This window comes from Saccopteryx leptura, chromosome X (assembly GCF_036850995.1).
Source record: "Saccopteryx leptura isolate mSacLep1 chromosome X, mSacLep1_pri_phased_curated, whole genome shotgun sequence".
Taxonomy (NCBI): domain Eukaryota; kingdom Metazoa; phylum Chordata; class Mammalia; order Chiroptera; family Emballonuridae; genus Saccopteryx; species Saccopteryx leptura.
Window position 1 is genome coordinate 117,464,229 of NC_089516.1, and position 14,135 is coordinate 117,478,363.

Genomic DNA, 14,135 nt, shown 5'->3' on the forward strand with positions numbered 1-14,135 from the left:
GGATTAAAAAGCTGTGGTACAGTGGCCAGGACATGGAAACAACCAAAAAGCCCATCAATAGATGACTGGATAAAGAAGATGTGGCACATATACACTATGGAATACTACTCAGCCATAAGAAATGATGACATCGGAACATTTACAGCAAAATGGTGGGATCTAGATAACATGATACGAAGCGAAATAAGTAAATCAGAAAAAAACAGGAACTGTATTATTCCATACGTAGGTGGGACATAATAGTGAAACTAAGAGACATTGATAAGAGTGTGGTGGTTACGGGGGGGGGAGGGGGAATGGGAGAGGGAAAGGGGGTGGGGAGGGACACAAAGAAAACAAGATAGAAGGTAACAGAGGACAATCTGACTTTGGGTGATGGGTATGCAACATAATTGAACGACAAGATAACCTGGACTTGTTATTTTTGAATATATGTATCCTGATTTATTGATGTCACCCCATTAAAAAAATAAAATTATTATAAAAAAAAAAAAGCTGTGGTACATATATACAATGGAATACTATGGGGCTATGAAAAATAAGGAAATATTACCTTTTGCAACAATATGGAGGGACCTGGAAACTATTATGTTGAGTAAAATAAGCCAGGCAGAGAAAGAAAAATATATGACCCCACTCATTTGAGGAATCCAAGGAATAATGAGAACTGAGGAATGGAATTGAGACAGAGGAGAGATCAAAGGGACCAGAGGAAAAGAAGACAGAGGGAAAAGGGGATGATAGGATGGGATAAACCTGAAGGGAAGGGGGGAGGGCACTATAGGAAGGGGGGCAAGGGAGAGGTTGAGGGAATAGGGGGAGGGGGGCGGCATTTGGCGTGGCCCTAGAATCCCTAGAATCTATGTAAACACAATTAATTAAATTTAAAAAATGTTTAAAAAAAAGAAAGTAAGTTAAACAGGAGCAAAATTTCCTTTATGCACTAGAATTCAAATTACTTAGTAAATTCGAAAGCAGAGATTTCTCAAGAAGAGTTTTTTTTTTCCCCCTAAATTTGCAACATTGATTCTTGTTGTTCTAAATTTCTTCAGTATGTAAACTTCTCAAATTGCTCACATGCTGTCCAGTCCCTTTACTGTGCCTTGCAGCTGACCTTTATTTCACAAAAGCCTCATTTCATCTTCCCTGCTAATAAAAGTGTTAAATGGGATGTACTTAGTAGGGTAACTGCCTCTTCTTGAGAAAACAAACTAATTTCTTGGTGCTTAGTATCCATTACTCATTCACAGAAGAAATTCTCTCTCTTATTCTATGTCTTAAATTCACATAAATGCTAGCATTCCAGGGAAAAATAAGTACAGTATTTGCCTTTCATTAAAATGAGTTCACTTTTACCAATAAGTGCTAATTATGGTTCTGGAAATTAGTTGCATGTGACACAGGTTCTTTCAGTGATTTTAGTATGCTTAATTTGGATTGAATTTATGCTTTTATTTATGATAGGTAAAAGTGTCACTTAACATAGTGGGGATAAAACTTATGGAACACATTACACCAAAAGGTAATGTCAGATGAAAATATAAATCTTTTTTAAAGAAGAGTTCTGATAAAGTCGTGGATGGCAGATTTATCATTAGACTGAAATTATACCACCATTTTCAAGATCTCTGCTTAGACAGATAGCTAGAAAGTTGGTAGATTCATGGGTAGGAGGCAAAGTCAATGCTAATGCAGAAACTACCATCATTATCATGAATGGGTCCATAAGAGCAAACTGGAAGTAGTAATAAGTATTAAACATGACACCAAAAGGATTTATAATGGTCTACAGGATAAAGTAAAATGCTTTTTAGCATTTTATGCTGAGTCATTTCTTGAATGTTATAAGCTATAATGCATTTTAATGAAAATGTATTTCAACCTTGATAAAGCCTCCAGATTGAAATACAAAACCACATGCAGGGTCAAAACACCAAGGAAAAAGAAAATTAGTCAAAGACAAAGTTACAGGTATTTTAGACTAGCAGAAGGAAACAACAGACCCATTAGAGGATTCTTGTGAAACAGACATTCCAGCTCTGGAAAAACTGTCTTAGATGACTTTGAAAAAAAGGGAAACAAAAATAGTGCATGTTATGATTTACTATATGCTCATTATACTTGTCTCAAACTAATAATCCTAATAAAAATCCTGTTTCACTAACAATAATCATTAATTTTTATTTACATTGTTAAGCAATGTCCTGGATGTTTTATCTGCTTCATTTCACTTAATTAAAAAGAAAAGCCACGAAAAAGGAATCATTTGTATTCCTGTTTCACAGATGAGGAAACTGAGGCACAGAGGCATTAATTAAGTTGCTAGTAAGTGAATGAAAATTTTGGTATTATTTATCTACATTTAGTCAACTTTTTTTTGACAGGGAGTTGTTTTATATTTGATTGGGAAAGCTCTATTTCCATTCTGTCCTTTTAAAAAAATCTAAATTCTTGGATTTTTTAAATCAAAATTTGACACATTCTATTTTATTTCTTCCTTGCATTGAGAGGTATTTGCACTCTATTTGTGAGGTAGGCAATATGGACACACTCTACTCCTCTCTTTCTATTCCTATAATTTTCAGTACTTTCTTACTCCACCATAATAACAGCCACAGAAAGTAGGACAATTTGGACTAGCAGAAAGGAGGCAGAAGAAAGCACTAAAATCAAATTTGGTATAGAGAGCAAGGTGAACTAGTCCCTTCGTCCACTTAATCAATTTCATCCCTAAACTTTTGATCAGAGAATTGGGCTCAATATTCTCTTTCTTTCCAAATTCTGTATTAATATCCATTCTGGTCAACTTTCTACATGTGGGATATTTAGTATGTTATGGCAAAAACATTTATGGACTTAAATTATTTTAGTAGTAGAATTTGGACACTTCTTTTATCCACTGAAGGTAGTATAAATTGATACTAATTTCATGGCAAAAGAAAAGGAACAGTGATGTGATTAACTGATGATACTGAGTGTTGAGAGCCAGAACTCTCTACTCCTCAACTCATTCAATGTAACAGGGCACTTGACCCCATGCACAGTGTATTCCTGTGAGTTTCTCTTGCCTTTTAAACAAACTGCTGACTGTAGAGACTCTTGATCAAAACATCAAAGATTACCAGAGGAGCCGTGTCTGTGCTCTTCACAACCATTGATGAAGTACCTTAACCTCGCCTTCTCTTGACACCTGGCATATGGTCATCTGTCTTCCTGACTACTACCTCATATGGCTTATTTGTAAATTAAAGCAAATGTGCTTCCAACTGGCACTGATACATCACTGATGCCAAAATCAGAGAGGATGAAGCATAAGGACATATTTTTTTATTCAGATGGAAAACATTACAGATTTATGGCAATAGCCATTCTGTGATATCTTCATATAATCAGTATCCTTCCATGCCTCCCTTCACCAACTTTTATGACCTCAAAACTTATTCAAAAGAATTATTCTCTTGCTGACCCAAATGGTATAGAGGGGTATATGTGGGCATGGTGTTGGTTGCCTGAACAACTCAGCTCTAACTTTGCACATGCTGGATTTCTACTGTTTTCCAATGAACACTTACAGAGCCATAATGCATAGTGTAACTATTGATGCCCCATTGATATCGATGTGATTTTCCCTAGTGGATTGAGGGCAGCACAGCATACAGCCATTAGTATCTAAAGGTTATGTATAATGGATAATAGAGAAAAATGAAATAGCAAAAAGGAATCTGCAGAGGAAACAGAAGCAGTAAAAAGTTTCAGGGAAAGGTTTTACTTGGGTTATACAGCAACTGTGAAGGAGGACTGAAAAAATGACTCTTAAAGATTCAGCAAGAGTTGAGAATTAAATGGCTTCATATTTTGAAATGTAGTACTTTTCAAAATTTCAAACACAGAGAGCCATTTAAAAATTATCTTGTATGTCGCAATTCTTATGTGACATCTTTCACCCAAATGACTATTTATAAATTTTTACTTTACTCATTTGAGGTGGTCAGCAATATGGCACAGATGGGGTAAATTAAGGAAGAGATTTGAACTGATTTATCCAAAGTCACAGATTGTCCAGTTCATGACAGAATTCACAACAAAGTTACACTGTTTGCCATTCACATCTCCTCAGGCTGAGCCCATTTGATCTACTGTGCTGGCCATTAGCCTGATCCTTCTGTGTCTAAAATATTTCACAGTAAATGATTTTAACAGCTCTCTCTTACCAATCAACAAATCTTAGTTGCATTCACTATTGCAATGGACAGCCTGGGAAATCTTACATCATTTGTAATTTAATAAGAAAAAAAAATTGTCTGGTGAATTTATTTAGTAGACTGAGAGTAGAATGAGCTGCAGAGTCTGCTGCAGTGCTAGAGGGTCCACAAGGCTTAGCGCTCAAGAGCATGTGACTACAGTTAGTTGGCTCTGGCTTAAAGCTTGGGATCCTCACTTCTTAGTGATGTGATGTCTGAATGTCAATGTGACATCTACATGATCTCTTACCTTGACTGTGTCTCAGTTTCCTCACTTATAAAATATATTTAATACTAATACCTACCTTTAAGGATTGTTGTGAGAATTAAATGAGCTAATGAAAGTAAAGTGCTTAGTAAAATTCAATTTCCTCAACAAATACTTATTAACAGGGCTGTTATGTACCAGACACTGTTCTTAGTGCTGGGAGAGAAACATGACCAAAAGTGTTAATTCTGAGAATCAGTGACTTTTAGTAGTGAATACTGATTATAAGGATGATAACAGTAAAAATAATAATGATATTTAACATTAATAATATAAATATTAAGTTTTGGGCACTATGACAAGGGCTTTAATTTTAGCAATTTGTTCATTCCTATAAAAACCCTATATTATGGGCATTGTTGTAAGTTCATTTTACAGTTATGGAAATTGAGGTCTTAAAATTTTAAATAACTTGCTCAAGGTAAACATGCCTAATAAGTGGCAGAGGTCTGAAAAATTGACATCATAACTATTACACTATATTGCTTTACTGTCATGATAAATTTATATGCCATTGTTTACTTTATAAAAAAGGCAAGGTAATAAAATGAATAAATATATAATCTACTTAATCAAGTTTCACAGTATATAATATAATTTTTGTGTGTGTGTGACAGAGACAGAGAGAGAGACAGAGAGAGGGACAGATAGGGACAAACAGGAAGGGAGAGAGATGAGAAACATCAGTTTTTCATTGTGGCATCTTAGTTGTTCATTGACTGCTTTCTCATATGTGCCTTGACCCAGGGGCTCCAGCAGAGTGAGTGGTGACACCTTGCTCAAGCCAGCCAGTGACCGTGGGGTTCAAGTCAGCGACCTTTGGGCTCAAGCCAGCAACCCTGCACTAAGGCTGGGGACCTCAGGGTTGGAATGTGGGTCCTCTGCGTCCCAGTCTGATGTTTTATCCACTGCGCCACTGCCTGGTCAGGCTGTAATATAATTTTTGATCCAAGAGTGGCCATTATAATAAATGATGTAGAAACATAAGTTTGAATTCAGTATAAAGCTATTAATAAAGAGCTTAATATTTGTTTATACTTGGGGTTAAGTCTTAGGTCTCAAACATTATCTCTCTATATACAGTAAAAGTTAATAAAAGATAACCCATAAGATAAGATTTTGTCTCATAATTAAATGAGAACATTTAAAAAGGCTTCTAATGTATTTGAACTTTTCAAATTACTCCTTGTATTGAATAATTCCATATTAAAATCATGTTGGTATTACAGCATTTTCTCATTCCCCACCTCCATTCTCTTAGCATTATTTTTCATTACAGGTTATTACAAACTAAATAAAAACACATGTTGAGTTATTCTAAAATGTTTGAGATAAGAGACACATTTTTATATGATAGGGTAATATTATCCACATTTAATTGAAGCATTGTTCAAATTAATTCAGATGGCATGATAAAAACATAAAAGACCTACTTGTGAACATCAATATAAGCTATGATCCTCTATTGTTTACATTATCAGTGCCTTCCCAACAAAATATATGTTTGTTTACTTATCATTCCCTGTTCTATGACTCTTTTAAAAAGTGATTATGAACTATTTTGTTGTCCACATTTTGAATAAATCAGAATAAGTAAAACTTAGTTTAATATTTATAATTATAAGAACATCTAAATCCCTTTTATTATACCTCTCAGAATGATATTCATTGTATCTTTGAGGGTAATTCTGCTTTAATTAGAAAATTTGGTTAAACCTGAAAATAATTTATTAGTGACATATCTGGATAGAATTTTTTTTCTAACCATAATATGCTATCTGTTCTAGCAATAGTTCTTCCACAAAATATATGTTTCTTAAGTTAATTTACATTTTTAGACTGCATAACTACTGGAGCAAATAAATAAATGTTCAGTCAAAATAAAATGCCATCCAGAAAAATCAATACTATTTGCTATCAAGTGAGGGTGATTTTAATCAGGGTGACTGAAGAACAACAATATTTTTCTTAAAAGTAAAAAGAGTACATCACGACTGTTTTCTTCTTTAGTTTCTGTAATACAATAACCGCAGTTTTGCAGCCATTTACCTTGTAGAAATAAGAATACATTTTTAAAGTCTCAGTGTAAAACTCTGAATTCTTGGAAAGAAATTATGTACTGGATTTTCTGATAGCTTCAAAATAACTACTACTTTAATGAAATTGCTAACTAAAAATTCATCAGCACTATTATTATTTAATTATAATTTAAGAAGCTATTGTAGATTGTTACTTATGAATTCTAATGAGAAAACCATAACAACCTTTTATTTGAAGGGAAAATGGTTAACTACAGTAATTACAATCAATAAGATTGTGTTAGTAGTATAAATATTTCTTATAGAGCATTCCACATTCTCCTTAGCAGTATTTAAGGTCTGAAAGTTCAAGAAAAAATAATAATTAGAAATCTATTTATTATTTATAATACTAAACTTTGGTTCAATTTGTAGGAATCAGAGTTGAGAGGAAACCCCATCCCTTACCACCAAGCAAAACAAGACTTTAAGAAGAAAAGTGAGGCATGAAAAAAAGGGCTTACCAATCACATAGGCTAGCAACAAGGCCAAAGTCACAGTGATTGCAGTGGCACTCAAGGCCGTGCATTTCCAATTGCAGCACCTGTAAGGTTTGTTAAAGGTAAAGGCAGGTCTGGAGAAGGTGCTTCGAGGAAGCGGCCTGGGAGGAGGCGAGTACACGGTATTGGACGTCAGAGGGTAGTTCTGACTGGCTGCACTGAAGATAGCGGAGGAACCAGATCCATGCTTGAACAGAAAATGTCTGCGAAAAGAAAACAGACATTTGGGTTTTTACCAATGTAGTTGTTACACAAAAACATCTCCACCAATTTCAAACAATCAGGTTTTGACAAAGTTGAGGGGAACTGGGAAGGGCTCAACAAAATTTTCATATAACGAAGATTTAACTCCAAATTGCCCTTGGTTTCTCTCTCTAGTTTTATCATTTAGACTTTTAAGAGGAAGAAACAGGTTCTCTGTTTCCTGCCTTTCTGGATAGTGAATTTCTCATACTGAGTGTTAACTGAAGATGCTCTTCTCCTTTTTCTACTTATTTTTTTAATTTATTGATTTTAAAGGGAGAGAGGAAGAAAGAGAGGGGGAAAACTCATCAACTTGTTTCACTTATTATGCACTTATTGGTTGATTCTTGCATGTGCCTTAGCCAGGAATCGAATCTGCAACTTTGGCTTATCAGATGATGCTCTAACCAACTGAGCAACCCAGCCAGGGTGATGTTATTTTCTATACTGCTCCCTTTCATTAACTATGGTACTTGAAAATTGGTCCAAAAACAGAAGAAACATTATTAGGCATTTGGTAATTTGAACGGCCTGGAAATCAATATTTTATTTAGAGACTAGCTTTCACAGATCTATTTTCATCCAATATTTTATTATAAAAATTGTCAAGCATACAGACAAATAGAAAATATTTTATAATAAACAAACATGCACTCACCAACTAGATTCTAAAGTTAACATTTGACTATACTCATTTTATCACATATATATTCATGTCTCTATTCTTGTCTTCATTCATCAGTCCATCTTGGGTTCTAAGCGTTTCAAAGTAAGTTGCATACATCAGTACACTTCCTTTCACATAGTGGAACTTGCATATTATTATCTAGAGTTTAATATTTTTAATGTATAATTTATAGATATAAGTTTGGCTTTTTTAGATTCCACATATAAGTGATGTATAATCAGTATTTGTCTTTCTAACTTATATCACATAGCATAATATCCTTAAGGTCCAACCACGAACTTGTAAAAACAGGCCCAACTATGAACTTGTAAAAACTTGGTTACTGGAGCTGAAGGGTCAGTGAATAAGAGAGACATTTAAGGATACAAACTTGCAGCCAGTAGATGAGTAAGTCCTGGAGATCTAATGTACATTTTAGTGATTATAGACAATGGCACTATGTAATAAACATCAAAATTGTTAAGAGACTAGATCTTACCTATTCTCATAACAAAAAATAAATGATAATTATGTGAAATAACAGAGGTACTGCTTATCACTACAATGGCAATCACATTGCAATATATAAATGTATCAAATCAGTGTGTTGCACATCTTAAACTCACACAATGTTATATGTAATTATATTTCAATTAAAATTATAAACAATAAAATGCATACATTTTCAATGTATATTTGCTGAGATTTGACAAATACAATAACCTGTGCAACCCAAACCCATATCAATTTAGAGAACAAATATCCTCATTAACCAGGACATTTCCCCCTGCCTTTCTAAGTAAGTCCCTAGTCTCACTCCCAGAGGTAACCGCTATTTTGCTCTTTTTTCTACCATGCACTAGTTTTGCCTCTGCTATAAATTCATGGCACTGTAATGTCTGAGTTACTACATGATAAAATATTGACTGCTCATGCCTATTTTAACATGGATTTTTCATAAATAGTGGTGATTTATTTACATGGAAATATTTGTCAAAAACAAATAAGAGAAAGCATGTTTTGGGGGGACATATACTTTACACTTTTTAAGTGCTAAGTGTCATAAACTGTGCTAAAGACTCATTAGCTCAGTCTTCATCCATTTGAAACAGGCTGCATTATCCTAATTGTACATTTAAGGAAATGAAGGACAAAGAGATTAAATAACTCCCCTAAACAAGTGAATGGCATAGTCAGAATACGAACCTAGCTCATTCTGATTTCAAAGTCCTTAATCTTTTTCTGTATTTTTTATTTATTGATTTGAGAGAGAGACATCAACTTACTGTTTCACCTATCCATACATTTATTGGTCAATTCTTGCATGTACTCTGACCAGGATCAAACCAGCAACATTGGCGCATCGAGATGATGCTCTAACCAACTGAGCTACCTGGCCAGGACCAAAGTCCTTAATCTTAATCACTCTACTGTATGGCTTGGGGCAGTAAAATGCACTGCTAAACAAAGCCCACTCCAGTGCTGCATTTTGAAGCACTACAACATAAAATTCCCCCACCAAACAAAGGGCCAACGTCACCTTGTACATATGATACATGCCCCAAAGCAAAACTCATCAAGACTGTTTAAAGACACTTCTTATTTAAAGAGTAAAAGCATATGTATTTAAAGGAAAAAGGAACTCTCTACATACCAGTTAATGAAAAAATATCCACATTAGAGAATTTTGCTTTAGTATCATGAGGGTAAATGTTATTTAAAAAGTTGGGTTGCCAAGGGAAGTGAAGAGTCACAAGCCTTTCTGAGAGTAATTTAGCATTATGTATCAAAAGACTCTAAGTACTCATGTTCTTTGGCCCAATAATTATGTCTATATGAATTTACACTTAGGAAATGATGTGTATGACAAGGTCCATAAGAAGTCATTCATTGGAATGATATTTATAATAGAAAAAATAAATATCCAAATGCTTAATAATAGTTATGCAGTTAGGTAAATTATTTTATAAATACATAGTAGAATGCTATATAACCATTACAAATTGTGTTGTAAAAGAATATCTATTCTCAAGAAAAAAATCTTAATAATAAATAATAGTTTGTGTTACCTTTGGTAATAAGAGGTGGGATATGTGAAAAAATTGCACTAGCTAACACCAACCACACACAGACTTGGTTCTATTTATGTGAACATGATTTATCGAGCATCTACAAAGTGCAGGCACCAAAGTAAGTACTTCATATGCATTACTTTGATCCTCATGTATCTGTGAGGTTGATACTATTATTCTCATCTTAGAGATGATGAAACAGAGACCAAAAGAGGTTTAGTAGTAGAGTTGATTATAATTATCATAATAATAATAATAAGAGGTAACATTTATTAAATGCTTATTTGTGCCAGGCATTGTTTTAATTACTTCACAAGGTATTATGTCATGTAATCTTCACAACAATCTTAGTAGAGTAAATCCCCAAGTTACAAATATCTGACTTATGTTCAACTCATACTTATGAAGGGAGCACCATAAAGGCTATTATTGGTAATCAACTGCAGATGGATTATCAGTGAAAATAATATTATACAGTTACTTAACTCCCATGGCAAAGACTTAACCAATGAAGACCTTATGGAACTAGAGCAGCAGACAATAGCATTTAGGAGAGAAAAAGGGACCTAGAAACTCAAGAACCAAAAACATTTTCTACAAAAGAGTTAGTGGATGCTTTTTATCTCATTAAAGAAGGAATGGCAAAGTTGGAGAAAACAAGATCTTGATATAGAGAGTTTCACCAAAGTTTCCTGTACAGTTATTGAAGGCCTGAGATGCTACCAGACCATTTACAATAGTAAAAGGAGAGCTCTACAAACCTCCCTTGATGCCTACTTCAAGAAACTGACTCTAGCAGCAGAATCAAACTCTTATTCTCTATCACCAGTCCCAGCCTCTCCAGAAAGTCCATCATCTTCTGCATCATCCAAGATGGTATTAGGGTATATTTGAAAATGTTTAAGTATTCATATGCAGGAAAGGTGAAAATAAATACTAAGTTAAGACAAATATCTACATTGCATTTAATAGGTAAATGAACCTGTTCCAACTTACCTACAAATTCAACTTAAGAACAAACCTACAGAACTTATCTCACTTGTGACCCGTGGACTGCCTATACCTAAATACTGTCAGACAGATGAGAAAACTGATGCACTAAGATGTTAATTAACTTGTTAGTAAATGGTTAAGTAAATGGTTAAGCTGAGTTTCAAACCCAGTTTGCCTACAGAGCCATGTTCTTACCCACTGCACTACAGTAGCTTATATTAGGGTTATGTAATTAGTGAACACTAAGATATGAATCCAAGCTTGTTAAGGCACAGAAGAAGCATGTTTAGTACTGATTTTGGTATGTGGGTGATACTAGATTGAGTCATGTTTTTACCCTGTCCTTTGGGATCAATGATGAAATTGTGAGAATTATGGCTATAAAATTAGAATTGGAAAAGATCTCAGAAATCACCTAGTAGCCAAACACATCATTTTTCAGTTAAGGAAACTGAGGACCAGAGAATAAAAGTAGATTACCTATAAGTGACATAGGTAGTTTAAAGAATTGAATAAATTTAAGATTGAGAGCTTCCAAATTAGTGCTTCCATTGTCCGCTGCTACTTGCCAATCACAGTCTTCACTTCATTAACACTGGTCTCTAATCTCCTGGGTTAATTGAACCAGGCTAAATAGATACAATTGATTCCAGCAGTATTACAAGATACACATCTGTTCTTTTCCATTACATGTTCTTATAGTAACTTTTAGAGACCATCTTTACTATGTTGGATGCATGGGGAAGCATTACAAAGACACCACCTCTTAATTATTAAGAACCTAAAAGGTCATTGTTGCTTCTAAAGGCACCCAGATTTGTCCCCAGAATGGACAAACATAATATAGTAGATATAAGAATACATATATTTTATTGAAAAAGGGCATAGCATTATGCTCCTCCCATTTCAATGCACTTCCTTTATAAGCTATGAAATGCCATAATCTCCTCCATATCATAAGGAAGTGGATTTCTTCTTTAATGTCTGCTTAGCTCTCCCAGTCTATGTTTTCTCCTTTGGCCATCTAATTGACTAGTGTGCAAAAAGTGTAGCACTTTATAGCAGCATAGTGGAGTAGCTTCCCTATCTCCCCACCCCTGCCTTGTAGTTACGATGGAGGTGACAAATGTCACGTATAAAAGATCTTATACAGCAACACTCTGATATGTTCCTACAGGACAAAAGAGAAACTCAGCAGTATGGAGCTCTTTTATTCAATGTTTGAAGATAAAATCTTCGATCCTTTGCATATTTATGAAGAAAAAAAATTGGATTTTGAGACATTGTAAGTGGCCCAATATGTTGGATATTGATTTGGTTTGGCGTAGCATTAAGAGGATAGAAGAAAGACAAAGAAAGACCGCATCGTCGGCTATTATGATGGCAATTACAAGCAATAATCAATATCCCCGAGCACTGTAATTTCATCCTGTTATACACCAAAGGATTTCCAAATGCAGTTTCATAAGTAAAATTTTACAGTATAATAAATAAATTCAACAGTTGCAGCAGAGCAACATTTAAACTAATTCCTATTGGAATGGAATCCAGATCACACTCCTTAGTGAGGGGAGATAATGAAATGAGTTCATATACTAAGATTCCTGTTTTCTTATGCACAAGCTTACATTAAGATTCTACTCTGAAAGAGATCTCTGCTTTAATATGCATCATGTAAAACAGCAATGTAAATGCTCTGTATTGTCATAGGCTCTGTGGTCCATTGTTGGAAAGTAAAGTTACTGCTTAAATGTGTTTTCACAGTCCCTGCAAAAAGTAGCCGCATAAAGACAAATGTACAGTGTTAGACTTCAGCTATGTGCTCATAAACTCAGATCATCTGTCTAAGCACATTGCTTTTCCCTGGGGACCTGAGGATACACTAAAATGTTGCTATCAATTTCATATGATTGGGTTTTTTCTAGCCAAGCAAATGATAAAAATGCAGTTCAAGAGTTTATGTGTAAGTAGTACTCTCCTTTGCATCTGTTTTAATATTCAAGTTCAAATTTAAAAAAGAAAAGCAAGATATGCCAAAGGAAATGGGCATATAAAAATTAAAAAAAAAAATCTTCAAGACTGATGAGACCCAGTGGTGGTAAATGGGCATATAACAAATGTTCCTGTAAGGATTTTAAAATCATCTATAAAAAAGGGAAAATGTACTCACTCTTTTTAAACCCCTCACGCTACATAATTCTGAGGTATTTGTTAGCACTAAATAATGTGATATAATGTGGCACTTAAAATTCTATAAGAAACAGAAATCTACAACTTTGGAATAACAGATGCATAAATAACCAATGATTTTTTTCTTTTACATTTTATAAACATACTTATGAGATGAATAGCTAAACCTGTATTCCCTTAGCCATAAGCATCTGATTCATTTTTTTTTACCTAGAAGGAATTTAGCTTACTTCCAGTTAAAAGCTGAGGTTGGTTTTAAAAAAATAAAAAAGAAAATTGTATCAAAAAGGTCTTGAGTCAATTATTAGGCCCAAATCACATTCAGACAGGATAGTGAAACCTAGCTATTTAAGTATTCTTTTAAAAAATACATTAAATATATTTTATTGTGATTAAAAACCCCCACACAAAACATACAATTTACCATTCCAAACATTTTGAAATATACAGTTCAGTAGTGTTAAGTATATTTACACTGTTGTGAAACAGATTTCCAGGAAATTTTCATCTTGCAAATATGAAACTCTACACTCATTAAACAACAGTTTCTCTGTTCCCCTTCCCCACAGTTCCTGTTAACCACCAATCTCTGTTTCTACAAATTCGACAACTTTAGTTAGATACCTCATGTAAGTGAAATCATATAATATTTTTCTGTCTTTTTGTGACTAGTTTTTTTTTTCACTTAACACAATGCCCTAAAGGTTACTCCACATGTAGCATGTGACAGGATTTTATTTCTCTCAGGCTGAATAATATTCCATTTTCTTTCTTTTTTTTTTTTTTTTTTTTTTTTTTTGTATTTTTCTGAAGCTGGAAACTGGGAGAGACAGTCAGACAGACTCCCGTATGCGCCCGACCAGGATCCACCCGGCACGCCCAC

The 14,135-nt window shown here is 34.2% G+C and overlaps 1 protein-coding gene across 4 annotated transcripts in view; it reads right to left on the reverse strand.

The window, feature by feature from the left end:
- The window catches only part of TENM1 (teneurin transmembrane protein 1), a 774,232-nt gene that overhangs the window by 424,681 nt on the left and 335,416 nt on the right, over positions 1–14,135 (reverse strand). For all 4 annotated transcript variants that reach the window (XM_066357037.1, XM_066357038.1, XM_066357036.1 and 1 more), the window contains one exon: positions 7,052–7,290. In XM_066357037.1, the coding sequence (XP_066213134.1) occupies positions 7,052–7,290 (239 nt within the window). The remainder of the gene's footprint in view (positions 1–7,051; positions 7,291–14,135) is intronic.